The sequence below is a fragment of the Musca autumnalis genome, unplaced genomic scaffold (genome assembly GCF_047663935.1).
Source record: "Musca autumnalis isolate F117 unplaced genomic scaffold, ASM4766393v1 scaffold_3, whole genome shotgun sequence".
Classification (NCBI taxonomy): Eukaryota; Metazoa; Arthropoda; class Insecta; order Diptera; family Muscidae; genus Musca; species Musca autumnalis.
Window position 1 is genome coordinate 147,840,821 of NW_027411866.1, and position 19,258 is coordinate 147,860,078.

At 34.1% G+C, this 19,258-nt stretch overlaps 1 protein-coding gene across 1 annotated transcript; it reads right to left on the bottom strand.

Moving 5' to 3' along the window:
• Positions 1 to 16,489: 16,489 nt before the first annotated feature.
• On the bottom strand, positions 16,490 to 17,394 carry Roc1a (Regulator of cullins 1a). Its single transcript, XM_073971786.1, has 4 exons — positions 17,263 to 17,394; positions 17,110 to 17,195; positions 17,017 to 17,044; positions 16,490 to 16,894 (listed from the first exon to the last, which is right to left on the bottom strand). Exons 2-4 carry the CDS (start codon positions 17,185 to 17,187, stop codon positions 16,674 to 16,676), a joined length of 327 nt encoding a protein of 108 aa, XP_073827887.1. The 5' UTR covers positions 17,188 to 17,195; positions 17,263 to 17,394; the 3' UTR covers positions 16,490 to 16,673.
• Positions 17,395 to 19,258: the final 1,864 nt, after the last annotated feature.

Here is a 19,258-nt window from a genome sequence, read left to right on the forward strand (position 1 = left end):
TAGTGGTTTTACATTTTTTTAAATAGGGGTTAAAATTACATAAATTAGGAGAAATACGAAAAATTCATGCAGTTGACAATAGTCAACAAAATTTCTGAATTTTTGTTCTTATGAGGGTGTGATGGTTATTTTAGGTTATTTGGGTCACTTTCAGATCCAAATTAATCGATTGCGAGGTCTGTCAGTTTTTTTGTGGAAATATAAATTATATGAGAATTTTTGCGGGAAATGAGCATTTTCGGTTCAAAACATCAATATGTTATGAGTGGCATACATTTGGAATATATTATGGGGGTCTTACATAACTAATTATTGGAAATTTATTACAAATATCAGTTGAAAATATCTGAAAACGCATGGATTTTTAAAAATACTTAGCTATTATAATTGAGCTATTCGGGAGTAACATGAATGGAATAAATGTACTACCTGAAGAATTTTATTGAAGACTTGGGGGTTTTCCAATGAAATATGAAAGGCTTGGATTTTACTTCAGCAGCTCTTTGAGAACCGTAACTAAAATCTTCGGAGCAACAGCCTTTAGGCTGACGAAGGCATACACACTTTGATACGACCAACAATGTGTCTCATCGAAATAACGGTTTTAGAACCCAAGTATGTTTGGACGAAATTCGTTTCAGACAATTTGGAGTCGATTTAGACATGTCCGGATGGCTGGTGCGCACGATAACTCTCGGACGGATCAACCGATTCGAACAAAATTTGCACTTCGTAATATTTTGCTCAAACTTAGTTTAAGTTCGAAGATGGGCCATATCGGTCCACTCCCTCCTCGGGTACCTCCCCCACAAAAGTTCAACATTTTCTGTAAAATTGTGTGGACGATAACTCTCGAAGGGAACAATGGAATTGGTCCAAACTTGGCACATCATATTATTCCGTCCAGATATAGATCGGGTTCGGGTACTCCTTCGGGTACCTCCGACATAATATTCGGAAAAAGTGAAGTTTAAGAGCTCCTCACGAATCGTTTTGAACATTTTTTTCGGCAGGTTGTCCTTGCAACCCCCTTTACAAAGGTACCATTGTTTTCGGGCGTATGTCTATACATCCTGAGATAATGGCCTAAAAGCTCCAAGAAACCAGGACGGCACCATCTAAAATGAAAAATCCGCAAGATAACCCTCGCAGGGAGTTTCTGATTGGTTCAATCTTGTCACATCTTATTACTTCATCCATTCATGTATCAGATTGGAATATGGACTATATCGATCTCGTCCAAAATTTTGGAAAAGTGCAGTCTAAGCAGGTTGTTTTCAAGGTCCCTATTACAAAGGTACAATTTTTTTTTTTTTTTTTTGAGTACGTCCATACTTCCTGAGATAATGGCCCAAAAGCTCCAAAAAACCATGCCTGCACATATTAACATTTTTAAAAATTTCTTCCAAATTTAGTTTAACGTAATTTAATTCATGTTCATGTTTCACGATGCTCTTGAAACAATTTTAAATGGAAGGTGCTTACACCTCGGAAGTTTTTGCGGATTCTGAAACTACAATGTTCATAGATGAGAAAAATCAAAAAAAAAAAAAAAAAACGCCGGAGCGCTTTTTAAATAAATCGCGATTTAAGTTGAAATTTTTAGGGGTTCTTTAGGTTTTCACGATTTTGCTTAGAAACCGCAAGTCCTATCAAAATGGGACTAAAAAAATGTTGTAGCTATGAAAATTCTCTACAAGATTGACCTTTATGGATTTCTCGTCGGTTTTACCGTTTTTGAGATATTGAAGCAAACTCGTGAAACAAAATAAATATTTTTTATATGCGGCATAATTATTGTGTTCGCTTCGTTTTATTTATTTTTTTTTTTTTTGGTCACAGGTTAAGGTTATATCTCCACAGCTGACTGATACTTTCTTACATCCTATGGCGAAAATTTTCATTTGGGTATGTAGTATGTTCAACAAAGGCTTTCATCCCCAAAAAGAATGTTATCTGAGGTTTCAACCTACGCCAAGGAGTAGTTTATCGACATTATCGTGGTTTGAGCTCTACCTGCATGCTCCGCGTCACGTCTGTTCTGTTAAGTCAAATATGGGACTTATACCAAAACATAATGTTGCGACATTTTCTGAGTATTTCGGCCATGCAAAAACGACAATCTATTTTGCGGAACGACCGGAAAACCCGTAAAGGACTCGTTGACTTAGCAACAACTATATCTATCCATTAAGATTGTTTGGCACTTCTTGACATGATTGATGCAAGACGATACAGTGATACACACTGAATGAATTTGAATGTGCAGATTACGCGATGGTTATGTCTGGAAACACAAGGACTTATGGTATAATAAAAGAAGCAGTCCTCTGTACAGGGATGAACAATTAGATAACGAATGTTGTAACGAGTACACTTTACGGAGGTTTTATTTGCACATCCCACAGTGTTTTAACGATGACGATACTGTCAAAAATTTGCCACATCGAAATTATGGTCTTTGACCCAAAGTATTTTGTACCAAATCCGTTTCAGGCAATTGAGAGTAAATTTAGCCCTGTCCGTCGGTCACATAGTAATATTTCTACTAGGCACTCATTAGGCTATAAATTATATTGGTCAGCTCCTTCTGGTACCTCCCACACAAAATTTCAAAAACGTTCGCAAAAGTGCATTTATTCCTTAGCATAATGCAATTTGCTGTCAAAATATATTTTTGTTTTAAAAAACTATTCAAAAGTATGTATTTCAGTTCAACCAAAGGTATACTTCTACAAATTCTTTATTTGAATTTTGCCAATAAAATTTCATGCTTTTATTCTCTTTTGTGCATTCCTCGCTACAAAAACTTTTGAAAGCAAATTAAGACTATGGTCTGAATTTGCTTTCTGGATAACCTTACTAAATGAACTTTGGTCCTTAGTCAGTCTTGAAAAAAATTAGGGGTGTTTTAACAATTTTACATATCCACCCTGACGTTAGGCAGCGAACACAGTCACAGTATAGGTTTTGCCGCTTAGTCCGCTCACCTTAGTTTTGTACAAATAAGGTTCCAGGACTAGGGCGATGTCGAATCGAGTGGGTTTTTAATAGTTCAGAAGCAGCAGCTTTGCTGCTTCCAACCTATTGGTGCTTTGGAGGGATTCTTATTGCGTCGTTCCGAGTAAATATTGAATAAATAAACGAATTAAAACAGCTCCTATATCTGGGCTTGGTCTGGAATGAGCTACTCCGGTCGAGTGTATATGCCCAAGCAATCAGAGGTCCTCTTGGTACCCCGTAAACATGAAGTACTTAAACGATTGATTTAACACATGCAATCCAAGGCACTATAGGTAATTTGCCCTGTTTTTGAGACAAAAATTAATAACAGCGGAATTAAAGGATTTTTTGACTTTTTAAATTATTTATGTGTAAAAGTGAGATAAAACAAAGATTTTTACAGATAAATTCGGATATAAGAAACAACGGTTATAAGCAACTACGTATATAACGAACAAAGCTATTTCTTCCAATGCCATTTTCATTAGTTTTCTTATACACAACAAACTGATGAAAACGATCACGGTAGTAAGTAACACCAATTTTGTCCCCGCGAGTAGATTTTCCAACGAATTGTTACTACAGTTTTGTATATTTTTTGAATATACGTTAATAAAGACGAGTTTAGTACTCATTTAAACCGTATCAATGAGTAATATGTAATAGAGAGATAAAGTAAAGCTTACTACTGCCGCACCGTTTATAGAAAACCACGGATATACCGAACAATTTGTCGCCATTACTTATTTTACTTGCAACGAAATTGTAAACAACAATATTTCTTCTATTTATTATTTATTTCCTCAAACCAAACTTCCACAATTTTAAGACTTTTCATTGAGAAGTAACCTAAAAAAATCTCATAAATATCAAAAAACGGGTAAAATCGGGTTTTGAAACCTAGTAATACCAATGCAGAAGACTTTCAGAAATGTGTTCTAGCTTGCAAAATCACGGCCAAACACGGCCAATTTAGTATAAGTCTACATGAAGTGAGTTTAAGAAAAATAAAACATTTATTTCTGACTATTTGTGTTTCTTGGTCGCTACCCAAAATGTTTAAGCTATATTATATATTAAATAAATTCCTCTCGCAATTGCCAATCTATTGCATTTTACATATATTTATGTTTGGTTTATTTTTCCGCGGTTTTAAATACATTGAAATATGCCTCACAATATATATTTTTTTAGTTTTTCTTCGAAATTCTCACTTTGACTGCAATTTAAACCGCGATAATGACACTATTTTGAAAAATATCATTCATATTAATAAATTTTGACATGTTATTTTTTTAATGCCAACTAAAAAATTATTATTATTAAATGTTGCAAAATCGACTTTTTGCCCCAAAAACTACCCCAAGGTAGAGAAATACCAACTACGGATCAATGTTAATGATGTGAATCCTGACAACTTCCATCTTGACGGCAGGGCAATGGACGATGTAACCAGCTTTACATACCATGGAAGCCAAATAACACCCGATGTTGACACCAGACCGACATCGAAGGTGCCTTTACTAAACTGCGGCAGATATGGCGTTCCCGGCAGTTATTAAATTCGCCAAAAATTCGTATGTTTCACTCTAACGTAAAATCCATATAGGGATGTGAAACATGGCTATCATTACACTGCGTGTCATTTTTATACCCTCCACCATAGGATGGGGGTATATTAACTATATATATTCTTGATCAGCGTGCAATTCTACATCGATATAGCCATGTCCGTCTGTGGAAATCACTCTAGCGTCCGAACGGATTGACGTAGGTGGATGAAATTTTGGGAAAATCTATTGTATGTACGTAGGACTTTTGGTATTGAAAGCGGGCTATGTAGGTCCACGCTTTCGTATAGCCCCCATACAAAATGACGCGTGACGCGTCGTCGTTTTAAGACATTTTTAAGATATTTGTCCCATTTTACCACCGAATTGGTTGTAATTTGGTATTTTGTATCTCCAGAGGCTAAAAAACATTCCTACCAAAGTTGGTTTATATAGGCACACGTTTTGGTATTACCCCCATATAACGCCCCATATAAAGTACGCGTCATTTTAATATATTTTGAATGTATTAGTCCCATTTGACAACAGAATCGGTTGTAACTTTGTATTTTGCATTTCCAGAGGCTAAGAAACATTTCTACCATAAAATGTTTATATAGGTCCACGTTTTGATATAACCCCCTTAGGACGATATCTCCCGATTTTCGGTATTTTGAAGGTTTTGGGCTCATTATCACACCGAGATGGGTGAAATTTGGTATTTAGTCTTCGTTTGGGGTATAAAACTTTCCCCCAGAAATTCGTAGGTATAGGTCCACGCCATCATATAGCCCCCATAGAACAGTACCTTCCGATTTTCGGTATTTTGAAAGTTGTGGCCACATTAATCCACCGAAAAGGCTGAAATTTGTGGTGGAGGGTATAAAAAGTACAGCCCGACCGAAGTTAACGCTTTTCCTACTTGTTTTGAGTTATGGTTTTATTAACCATATTCTGATACCGCAGCGTGGTAGAAGACCAAAAATAATATTTTCGAAAGTTTTTGGCTATTTTCACATTTAAGAACCGACATGTCTATGTCGTATGTTCCAGAAAGTTGTTTGCTGATATCTTTGCTAGAATATTGTGGTTGATTGTTTTCTTGAGTTTTGAACGGTTTAGTATCTATGGAGCGGAAACCGAGAAAAGAGGATAACAATAGTATTTGTTTTGCTATTTTGGCCATTAAGAACCGTTTCTACAGAGTTCGTATGTTCTAGAAAGTTGTTGATTGAGATCTAGGGTACATTTTTCTAGTTTGTTGTTTGCTTCAATTTTCAAATTCGAGAAAACAATTATAAGGGAAATTTGACCTTGAACATGAGGTTGAATGGATTTTATGTATTTGCAATAATTATTCTTTAAGACGAGAGCTACAACTTTGAATCCACGAGTAAACCCAAATTTAAGCGAATCTTGTATTTACGGTAGCGTAAAGGCGTGAGCACCAATGCATTAAGGCCTCAGGTCTTAGGGGATCATAACCGCGAAAGTGGAAGTGATAGGGAAAAACGCCGGGACACGTGTCTTCTTATTATTGGTCTTCTATCACGCTGCAGTGTCAGAATATAGTTAATAATTTTCGTGTCGCATAGCGTTATCCACCAGTGGGTCAAATAAATTAGACTGCTTTATTAACCGTTGGTATATCTAATAAATATGGTGGCCTGACAATTGTATCTATCCGTATTACATAGAATATACAATACAATAAAACAAGTAAAAAAGTATCAGTCGGCTTTGGCGACAGAGATATACCCTCAGCCTGTGTATATTGAAACAAATTTTTTCCCAAAAATCGTATGTATTTAGGGGGTTTTAAAAATTTTGGGCGTATAAACCGACAAAAATATTCATTAGGATTAAAGATCAAAACTTTTGCGGAGGAGATACTTAAAGGATCGACTTTGACCCTTCGCGCTGTTTGCTCAAGATGTATGGACTTGCCCCTGAAAAAACTTTACCATTTTAATTGAGGCAGCGAATGCAAGTTGCTTCAACAAAAGTCAAAGTGAGACGATAGCAGGTCTTTAAGTGAACTTATCCGAAATTTTGTGTGGGAGTTACCGGATGGAGCGGACAAATATATAGTCCATATTTGAACCTGATCTATATCTGGTAGATATATTAGGATGTGTAAAGTATGGACCAATTCGGCCACTCCCTTCAAGAGTTACTGTACGAACAATTTTTCCGAATATTTTTGAACTTTTGTGGGGGAGGTACCTGAAGGAGTGGACCGATATGGTTTATCTTCGAACTTAAACTATGTTTGGACAAAATATTACTATGGCTAAATTTTCGACCGAGAGTTATCTTGCGCTTCAACCACCTCACACGGTGTCATAGGGGTTTTTTGCAACTTTCAGGATATTTTCTCAGGAAGTATGGACTTGCCCCTGATGAAATTTGTACCGTCGTATGGGGGCAGTGAATACAAGTTGCTAAAACAAAACTCAAAGCGATTCGAGAGCAGGTCATAAACTGAACTTATGCGACAATTTGTGTGGGAAATACCCGAAGGAGTGGACCGATTAAGTCCAAATTGAAACCTCATCTAAGTAGACATTTCACGATTTGCAAAGTATGGACCAAATCGATTTCTCCCTTCAAGAGTTATCGTACGTACAATTTTTCCGAAAATTTTCGAACTTTTGTGGTGGAGGTACCGGAAGGAGTGGACCGATATAACCCATCTTCGACTTAAACTAAGTTTGGACAAAATATTACGAAAGCCAAATTTTGGACCCAATCGGTTGATCCGTTCGAGAGTTATCGTGCGCTCCAGCCAGCCAGATAGACAGACAGACGGACGGACATTGCTCAATCGACTCCAAATTGTCTGAAACACATTTCGTCCAAACATACTTGGTGTCTAAAACCATTATTTCGATGAGACACATTTTGCCCGTATGAAAGTGTAGATATCCTCGTTAGTATAAATGGCTCGAAAAAGAAATGGCTAGCAAAAAATGGAGATTTGTTGAACATACATGCTGCGGAAATACCCCGATAACATAGCTACTAGACAAGACTTAGACTAGAAGTTTGAATAATGAAATAAAGTCTCTTAACGATAACCTTATCAGTAGTGCGATTATCTAACACATTTTGTAAGTTACCGACAATAAATCGGCAAAATTAAAATGGTTAATTAGTAGTCCTCGAATTCTACCGATAGCAAGAGTGTTATCAACTTTTATTTGAACTTTTCATTCATAATTTTGAGTTTTAATTTTACCGACATTTGTCGGAGCTTAACAAATGAGTTAGAGAATCGAATATAAGGAATTTGTACGGCACTGCCTCTTAAACGACACTATAGCAATAAATAATAATAATGATTTAGATCCTCTTGCACTAAAATTGTTAGTAGTCTTTGTTACAACGATACAATTTCTCGATAACGATCCGAATATTCCAAAACCCCCTCCAAGTGGTATTCTTGCAATATAAGGAAGTATTATGGTTTATGTTGTTTACTGCCCTCTTCCCCCAAAAAGAGCTGCACATGTGCGCTTGAAATGAAATCGCTATTTTTAGGACTATGGATCTGTTTAAAGTACATTTAGGCCCACCACTTCTACTATTGCTTTTTTGTACAGCTGATTTTTTTGTTTTTACATGTTTTGTATATTTTAATATAAAATCCTCTTTAAATATTTATCATAAATCCAATCTTAATATTCTTAAGGGTTACTATTAAAGAGACAGCACATAAAAATGGGAGTAAGAACAGATGGATGATACAGTCGCACACAGTTGGAAACGCATTGACGATTGTTTTTTTCATGCATTTGAAAAGTCTCTTAATAAATAATAGAAAAAAGTGAAATAAACACGATAGTATATAAGTTATAAGGCATTTGTTTAAAGTTGTTGTGCTCATAATAAAATTTATAAAGATTTCACCCAATATTCTATCTGAGAAAAAAGTTCTATTTTTCATTTGTGCTTTATAATACTTTCAACAATATGAGATGAGAGCTGCTAAGTGAATTTAATAATTAGTCATTGGTTTTAATTTAGTCGTCCTCCTGAAATAAGTAAATGTCATTAGTGTGATGAATTCTAAATGTATGCGTGTCAGTTTTAATAATAGTCAAACATTTAATGTGAAGAAATAAATTATTTGGTTCATTGTATCGATTAAAGAATACTATTTAAACAAGATTTGTTGGAAAGCATGTATGTTTGTTTCAGGAAATAGAAAACAGAGATTTGCTGGAAATTATTTCATAGAGCTTTTCTAACATTGCACGATGGGGCCAATAGCAGGCTTTCGAGGCAAAAAGTCAATTTTTGAAGTGAACAATTTGAAAAAAATAATAACGGATTTCGATTGCCAACACTCTGAATCACTAAAAATAAAAAATAAATCAATCTGGTAACATCACATAGCGACATACTGATCTGGCAATGGTGACATATTTTCTTATGCATAATTTTCCGACATTCATTATAAATAAGTGGTGAAAGCATTTTAGGCGCCAAAAAGAACATTTCAACATTTTTATATTTTTTAAACATGGAAAGCTCTTCAATGGGTATGTAAAATAAGATAGTGTTAACAAATAATAAAAATGTTATGTGTGGTAAATATATTTTTGAGTTAAGATGTTATGTATTTTTTGGAGTATTTTGCTTTGTTATCCATGTGTTCTCTGGAGTATAACTTTTGAGATCTAGGTAGATCTAGGATATTATATATATGTGGTGAAAGGTATTAATGTGTACTATCATTTTGTGAAAAAATTAGCTGCGCCTATCTGCGCCTTTTCATAAAAATCTGATTTCAGATGTCGTAATACTTAAAAATATGGACATTTTTATGTTTTGGTTGGCGAATAATCGGAAACCCATTAATGTTACGAATTGGATTTCGGATAAATTTAATAGACGTATATAATAATAATAGTATATAATTTCAAAGATATCGCAAACTTTGGCTTTTGTGGCGGAATCTTAGCCGATTTTTACTAAATTTGGAACCTTTTTTTATTAACTTATAACAAAGCACAGACAAAACCATGAAATTTGAACATATGTATATAGGGGAGCTATTTCTATATCTGAACCGATTTCAATATAACTTGGCAAACTTATTTGTAGGCCGAATTCCGTAACATTTTCCAAATTTTATTGTAATTTGATGGAAATTGCATGCTTGGTCAATCATTTTCCTGAAATCGGGCGAACATATATATGGGAGCTATATCCAATTCTGAACCGATTTCAATATGATTTGCCAAAAATGTTTCTAGACCAAAATCCATCAAACATTTCAAATTTCATCAAGATTGGACATACATAGCGGGATTGGTGCACCAAATACCTAAAATCGGGCGAAAATATATATGGGAGCAATATCAAAATCTGAACCGATTTCAATATAACTTGGCAAACTTATTTGTAGTCCTAATTCCGTGGTATTTTCTAAATCGCATAAAAATTGGGCAGAATTTGCGTGTTTGGTCCATCAATTGCTTGAAATCGGGCGAACATATGTACGGCAGCTATATGTATATATGAACCGATATGAACCAAATTTGGCATATTAGTTTCTAAGCCAATTATAAACATCTGTACAAAATTTGGAAGGTCTAGCTTGCCCCAGTGATTTGTTGCCTCGAAAACCTGTCATTGGCCCCATCGTGCATTGATTCGAATCTTCATGAAAATCGATGTTTTTACTGGAGTCACATAAAATGTACATTCTTCAGTCTCTTAGTAATAAATTATTTACTTCCACTAGTTTTTGATTTATATTACAGTTTTGAATTATGTTACATTCAGTACTGAAATTTAATATTCCATTTGGTTGTACATAGATATGTATGTGTATGTACAAGAAGTTTTAAATTCCCCCTTTAAAAATCCCGAAAATTAAAATTTATTGTTTCTATGCTCTTTTTTTCAGATGGAAAATTTAAACAAAATAATTTTTATGGTAATAACAAGACAAACAAAAGTAATGCAAAAAATAATGTAATTGCATGTAATAAAGAATGCCACGATAACAACAACAACACTTGTACTAACTGTAATTATAATAATATAACAATTAAAAAGCTAAGAATAGAAATAAATCGAATTCAAATGATGTATAATAGTTCATAAAGTAAATTAATAATAAAAAATAAATATTATTCAGGAAAAAAAAACTAAATAAATTATTAATTCGAACTTCTAAGAAATAAAAAATGGGAAATGTTAAAAAATAAATAAAATACAAAAAATATATCTTTAACGAAATAAATAACTTCTTAAAATGTCAAACTTGTGTTTTTCTAACGAAACTTGGATTTTTATTTTAACTGAATGTTTAAATATACATACATATATAAATGCCTCTTTTGCATTTTTGTTTTAGTTTATTATTTTGTACGAAATTCTTTAGCAAATTGTTTAGTTTGTATATTATTTAAGCTTTCACACTTATTTAGCGAATGTTTATATAAAAAGTTATAAGAAAACTTTATTTTAGTTTTGAGAGAAAAATGTTAAATAAAATTATACTTTATAGAATTTTATTAATGAATTGTTGTTTTGTGTTTTTTTTTTTTTTTTTTGGAAATAATATAAGAATGTTTTTTGAATGACCCTCAGAGTTTCAAGTTTGATTTGCAAAGAATATTTCAGAGAAATTGTGTAACGTGGTTTTGTCGTTGGCTGGGGTAAGTTCAGTCGTGTCCACACTCGTCATAAGGACCCACTAAACCTTACGGAATGAAAAGACTAGAAATCTCCCTTTCCTGGGGAGATAAATCGGATATTTATTGATGTAAAACTAATTTATGATGTACTGATGTTTAAATACGATAAGATGTGGTTAAATAGCCAAAGGTAGATCGGATAACACTGTGCAAAATTTTTAATATTGAGTTTTTAAAGAAATTCGGGCTATATCTCTGAAACCAATGCGAATCTTCTTCTGACTACTGAAGCAAATTTGTAGATAAGGACATGAATAAAATATTTGGAGAAATAATGAACTCGAAAAACTACATTTATTGCCTCAAATTTCAAAATATATGCAAAAATTCCACATTTTTTATACAATTCGCACCGTATCTCCAAAACCGTTAATTTTTTCTGAATATTTTCTTTTGGAAATGTATTCCCTGGAATGTAATATACAACTCTTCAGAACATTAATTTTTTAAAAATGTCAATAATGTAGTGAAATCCGAAATGCGAGAATAAACTGTTGGTGTGAACTATGTTTGAAATACGTGTTGTAAAAGATATGATGCAAAATACCGCTGAAACATGAAGTAAGCATTTTAGAGTTTCTAATGTTGTTGAGAACTTTATTTGGAAGATTTTTGCAATAGGTTACTTGGTTCAACTCCCAATAGTTTAACCGATACTGACCAGAATTTCAGCAATTATGTATTTTCTATATTTTACAGATTTTGATGCCCTAGATGGAGTTTTTCTGATGTGTTTTTTTTTTTTCAAAATAATTTTAAGATAAGTTCTACTAGTTTAGGGCTACAATATTGCTAAAGACAGCAAGTCCAAATTCCTATTCGTTTCTGAGATAAAGGCCTGATAAATGCAAAAAAGTGTAGATTTAGCCCGGTTTAGATGAGGCCATAAAATCCGAACTGGATCTGACAGAACAAAACCCTACTAGGGTTTTTGTAGCCTAAATATGTACTTTCAAAAAATGCATACTAGAAGTTGTTTGCATTTTCAGTGTTGCATAGTGTAATTGAAGCTGGTGGTCCGTAACTTGGAAGCTTCGTACGAGAGAAGTGGCTGATGGTGGGGTGATCGATGCTCAACGATTCGTTGTTTAGTTCGGATGGAGGCGGTTTGCAGATGACTTGGTTTTTTGATGCGGAGATGCTCTGGAACTGGATGGTTCGCTGTTTAGTGGTAGACGATTTATGGATGATCGGCTCGGTGATTCGTTGCTAGGTAGTAGGATATTTGGTGATGTTCGGGGACTCGGTGATTCGTTGTCCGGTAGTAGACGATTTTAATTTGATCGGGAGCTAGATGATTCGTTTGTGTTGCTGACGTTTTTAAGTGGATCGGGAACTCGGCGATTTGTTGTTCGGTAGTAGACGATTTGAAGGTGATTCGTTGCTATGTAGTAGACGATGTTCGGTAGTAGACGATTTTAATGTGATCGGGAGGTATGTAGATGATTCGTTGTTCGTGTTGCTGACAATTTTAAGTTGATCGGGAACTCGGCGATTTGTTGTTCGGTAGTAGACGATTTGAAGGTGATAAGAAGCTAGATTATTCGTTGTTCGTGTTGCTGACGAATTGTAGTTGATCGGGAACTAGGTGATTTGTTGTTCGGTAGTAGAAGATTGGAAGTTGATAGGGAACTAGTTGATTCGTGTTGTTGATGTTCGGCCACTCGGTGTTCGTATTGATTGTTCGACCACTCGGTGATTCGTGTTGTTGATGTTCGGCCACTCGGTGTTTGTATTGGTTGTTCGGCTCAGTGTTCGTATTACAGATGTTCGGCCACCGGTGATTCAGCATTCGGCTCGGTTGTTCGGGTCGTCGTTCGTTAGTACTACTCTAATCTCTGCAGTATACTACGAAGGTCACTAAAAACCTTCTGGCCTAGGCAAAACGCGCTGTTGACATTTTTTTTTTGGAAAGTTTGACAGTTTTTAGCCTAAGAGTACTCAGGACAGTTTGACATACGACCATGTTTTGGCTTGTTTACAGTGGCTTGATTGAGACACCTCCAAAACATGATTTTTTACAGCATCTTCTGGCAATAGCTGTTATTTTTCGGGTTAATACGCATACTTCCATGATTCGTCACCTGGATCCATCTTATAAACGTCTTCTGAAGCGCCGTCGTATTTTTTTCGAAATTTCATGCACCGACAACGAGAAAGACCCCATTTTTTGCCGCCAAGTGTTCATGCAATATCAAAGGGTCGATTATGGATAGCAACCCAACTCCAGTTGCGTTGCCCACAGCAAATTTAGTAATAGAAATTTCTGTTTCCGCGTTAAAATTTATACTCGTTTACAATCAAATTAATAGGTGAAGGTTCAAAACACTGATATTCAGGTATGTGATGGAAAACGATTCGACGCGTTTTGCCATAAATCGAAATCGTATATCTCCTATTTTGGTGAATATTTTAATGAAATTGAAAATGGATTTTAAAATATTATTCAAATAAGGGGCGTTTACGAAGCAAAACTATATAGGGTAAGTGCACCTAATGTCGGCATGTACCAGTAGTCGGCACCTTTTGAATTTGAACTCAAATAACTGAAAATTAAGAAAACAAAATAGGAAAATAATCTTAAAAATGCTTTAACAATATTGTCAGCTATCTTTATATAACACTAGCGGACCCGGCGAACTTCGTCTCGCTATTAAGGAATAAAATTTCATACAAAAACTCAATTTTCGATTTTTCCAATTTTCCGACTTTTCCAGAGAGATTTTCCAAAATTTTCTTCCGTAAAGACCTTCTCCTCGAAAATACGAATAACTGACAAAAAATTTTACAGAAATCGGCCTAGCCGTTCTCATTTTATGAATTACTATACATTTTTTTACACCATTTTTATATATATAGATTTCATTGAGCTAGGACCAATTTTTATATCGAAATTTAAGTTTTTGTCAGTGAAGGGTTTTCACCACAGCCGAAAAAGCATGTTTCTTAAGAAAAAAATAGTGGAGATGTTAACCTTATAAGCTCTGTAATTATATTAAAATGAAGAAATTTTCCACAACATTTTTGTTATATATGTAGGTAGAGAACAGTTAAAAGAACACTTTAGAAAAAGAAATTTTTAAAAAATATTTATAATTGTGCATTTTTTGCTGATGCCGACTTTAGGGACAAAAAAATATAAAATTTGCCTGAAGTCGGCATAGTGTTATAAACATTGGTTTTTATCGGTTACTTTTAGCTTAAAATTATAAAAATACTAAAATACTTTAAAGTTCTAATTAATAAAAAATTGTTTCAATTTGAAAGGAACTTTAGCGATTTTAAGCAATATTAGCCATGATTTGAAGTACGTACGTTGTGGGGTGCCGACAACTGGGTAATAGATGCCGACTATTGGTACGAACTAATTTATTTAAACAATATGTTTAAATTTCCTTATTTTTTGAAGTAAAATCAATAGAAATGTGTATAATGAACTAGAAATGTATAAATAACTAATGCTTAAGCTATTGTTCTTTCAAATATTTAAGAAAAAATATTTAGTATGCATTTTTTCTATATTTAAATATAACATGCCGACTACTGGATCATATCATGCCGACTATTGGGTAATGGTGCCGACTACTGGTGAAAAAACAGCATTTCACTAAAATTGTAATTTTTGCATATTCAACAGAAATAATCAAAAAAAATATTTATATAATCTAAAACTACACAAAATAACGAATCATAACAACTTAAATTCAATTTGATTGGACATTTAGGCTTGGAATTACATACGGCTAAAGATACGAGAATCCTTAAAGTGCCGACTACTGGTGCACTTACCCTATATCATCAACGGCACTCCGATAATATACCATTTCGATTCTGCAAATCGAGTCGATTCGGTTTTCATCACATACCCGATTGATTGAATTTGACAAAAATTTTCTTCTTTTCACTTATTTTAATTGTGTGATTTTCTCTTCTGGCAACGCAACTACAGTTGAGTTGCTATCCATAATCGACCCCTTATTAGTTTTTTTGGCGAATTGTATCTTTTGGATTTAATAGAGTTCACAAGTTTGAAAAAACACTGATCGATAACACGTTTATCGACAACCCAGTTGGGTTGACACCAATAATACAACATTTCATCTCAGTTGTGCTGATAATTGACAACGTTACTCAAGTTTAGTGGCAATGCATAATCGACCCCTTAATTGTTGTTAGCTTGAAACAAACGACTGGAGTCGCTTGCCCATTTCCTTCATGGTTGACTCATTTTCCGTAATTTTTTGAAGCAGGGACTTTTGGGCTGCAATACACACAGATGGATCTAAAATGGTGGAAGGCACTGACGCCGTCGTCTAATAATCGGTGGTTACTGTTACAGGTGGGCAACACCAAAACGTGTCCACCATTTTTGGTGTTATAATCGGGCATTTGATCACTGGGAACCCTAAATGCCAAGTTGAGCCGACAATTTAGATAAAAACTTAAAAGCACCTGAAATCGGGTGGATATTCCAACTTATGGACCTATGCCAAAGGTTTGTGATGTAAAAGTTTTGTGGCCACTAGGTTAAAATGTCAAATTGCTGTTAATTCGGTTAGAAAATGTTGCCAAATTAGTAAAACACATAAAATCTGGAGGTACCGTTATATGGGGGGCTACACTAAAACATGGATCTTTGTATACAAGTTTTGTGAACCTTTAAATGCCAAATTTATATACTCTCAATACTATGGTGAAGTGTATGAAAATGAGTAGAAAGATTTCGTTGACCTCATATAAATGGAAGACGGCCTTTTGGTCTTTTTAGACCTTCATAAAAGTCTATCTCTCTTAAAAGGGGTACATTTCTTTTCATGGTTTATTTCTATTCACAGTACCTATAATTTTTTCGTTTGACTGCGTCTCATTTGTAGGATACTGTCATCTTGCAAAGCCGTGTGAACTTGAATATGACGTAAGGAAAAATCTGATCGATGGGGATTTTCTAAGTCTTAAACCGCAATCTTATGGTCCAATTGTTACGTTTTGACTGTAGGCGTTGTCATTCACACAGTAAGCTCGATTTCTTGAAAACGATTGATTAGATGATAGCCGTACTATAGCTTAGTACACTGTAAAACCTTTACCTTCATCATAATATTAACACTTTGACCACTTCATTTGAGTAATAATAAATTAAATGCTGTACTCAGTAGTTTATGCCATTGTCAAAGTTCCAATGTTATTTTCTCCATCCTTTTTCCCATGAATACAAATCTGTTTTATAGTACAGATTACTCCATCTTGTTTTAATTATTTTTAATGCATAAAAAGATTTACATTCTCATACATAAATTATTACATATTTTGGAATAGAAAAAGAAATAAAAATAACCTAAATATTCAAACTCTAGCATGGTACTAAAGTATACTCATCATCAGACGACGGCGTTAAGAGTTAACACTAGTGTCCATACTTTTGGAAATCCCATTCTCTGTTATCCAATGGACAGACTTGGCGGGTTTTTAACCAACGTGAAATACAATGGAAATGGAAAGCATGATTACAAACACCCCAGGCCACAGTACATTCTTCACTGGTTGCAGATGCTTGATTGGCCTGACATTCAATGCATAAATCCATGATGTGATTGCGGCAAATGGCGCAATTGTCAACAACAATGTCTGGAAAAAAGAAAACAACAAAGTGACCAACATGTAAACAATTGCCAAAAACCAAGGACTATAATTTGAAGGTTATGTCGGAAGTGAAAATATATTTCAGCATAAACAGAAACGAGACTTACCCCAAGCCCACAAGGCTACAGCATTCCACTGGAAATGAATGTTTGTAAAGAATGATTAATTTGTGACTTGCTAAAAACAAATGTCTTGCCTACCTTTTTAACTTCAAAACGTTTCTTTTCGCCCTTGCTGCTGGATGAGGGCATCTCGAACTCTTCTTCATCTACTTCCATTTTGTTGGCTGTTGTATTAAAAAATATTAAATTATTCTTATAAATTCTATAATTATTTTTTTTGCATGATTTTACCTTTTTAGTTTCTTTTTGTTGCCGTCAACTAGATTTGCAAGTCTTGTCAGTCAGTGAACCGAGTAGTTTAAAGCAATTACTCGACCAATGGTTACTTAAAAACTGATTATTTTTGCTAGTCGGTATGTCATTTAACAATTACGATAAATCTTGAATTGTTTCACTGGAATATTAAATAAAGTATTAAAAAACATAGAATTGGATAAAAAACATATTGCAAAAATAAAGGCGCACAATTTGCTTCAGAGAAACGAAATATTTTGTTTTTTTTTTGTCAATTTTTCCGCCCGAGTTAAAGAATTACCCAAGAAAAAACTTTCTTGAACAAAAACTTACGACTGGCAATACCATTATGTATTGTTCGCTGTTGGTAACAGTGATCAAATGTAAACAAAAATTAGGTCTGTCTGGTTACTTTCCCAGCAAGAACTTTCTTAGAGACTATGGACTTATTCTCTTTTGCAAGAAAACTGTAAAAAGTAAACAATCAGTTGACTTACCAAAACAAAACAGTTTTTCTGCCATTAAAGGAACCAAAGCAAGCAAAAATTTTGTATATTATTAAAAATAAAAGAGAAAATGACTAAAAAAGGAATTTTACCCCATTGCAACCTTATTCTCAAAAAAAAAAAAAAAAAAAACAAAAAAAATGCAATAGGCTTGCTATTTCCACAATAAAACTGTTTTTAATTTTCACAAACATAAAGCACCGAATAATTAATAACAGCTGATTTATTGTTTGCAGGAAGAAGAAGAGTTGCAATTGATTGCTGGAAGAAATTTGTCCAGCAAGAATTTGCAAACTCTCAGTAAAAGAATTGTCAAAATGTCTCTCTCGATTCGCCCTCTTTTGCTGGCTTTTTGTGTTAACAGACGATTTCCAGCAACAATTGGTACAAATTGTTACAAGTTTTAGGGTAACCAGACAGACCTATTGTGTGTTGTGAAAAATTTACGTTTAAAGTAAACAAATTTGGTCTGTTCCAGTACTGCAAGAATCTACTAATTTTTACTATTTTTTCCGATAACATAAAGGAAAAAATGTTATCGTAGTAAAAAGTAGTAGCTTCTTGCAGGTTCTGGAAAAGAACAATTGATTTGAAATCGGTTATATTTTGATTTTATACAGGTGACATTCGTGAATAGAGACAAATACAGTGTTGCGAATATGTAATTCAGCGTCATAAATGTATATTTTGATATCATCAATCCACAAGGAAAGTATTTTGTTGCATATTATTGATAGGTAAGTTAGTCCCAATTTACATTAGGCGAGTTTACTTGCGGCAAGTGTCAGTTTGTTGGAGAGAGAGGTGAGGCATATGGTAACCCTTTGCCTCTCAACACCCTCTCTCACCCAAAAACTGACAATTGCCGCAAGGAAAATTGCCTAATGTAAATATGGACTTAATGCTTGGTTTACATTTACGAAATCCACTCGATTTCAACTGTCAAATCCATAGGTTAAACGTCAAATGAAATCCAGATGAGATTTCATTTGACGTTTGAGCTATGGAATTGACAGTTGAAATCGAGTGGATTTCGTAAATGTAAACTTAGCATAAGTTTAACAATAAAACAATCGTTCAATACAAGAGAGCGAGTTGAGAGAAAATTTTTTTCAAGTACTTTTTACTTGCGAAGTTATCGAACAGACATATTTATTCCAAGTGAAATATTAGGTCTGTTCGACAACCCAAACATTTGTATAAACTTTTACAAAATGCTGTTCGATAACAAACTTGTTCAATAAAAGAGAAATAAGAAGTAGTTGCAAGAACTTGCAAATACTTTTTACTTGCGAAGTTATCGAACATGCCTATTATTGTCTTGTGATTCCGCTTCATAGGGTAAGTGCACCAATAGTCGGCACTTTAAGGATTAATTTAATCATTCTCCATTCCGAGTAAATTTTTCCAATTGCTATGAACTAAAGCTTTCTTGGTTGAAATTTTGTTTACTTTTCGATAAAAAAAAAAATTGAATCATTTCTTAA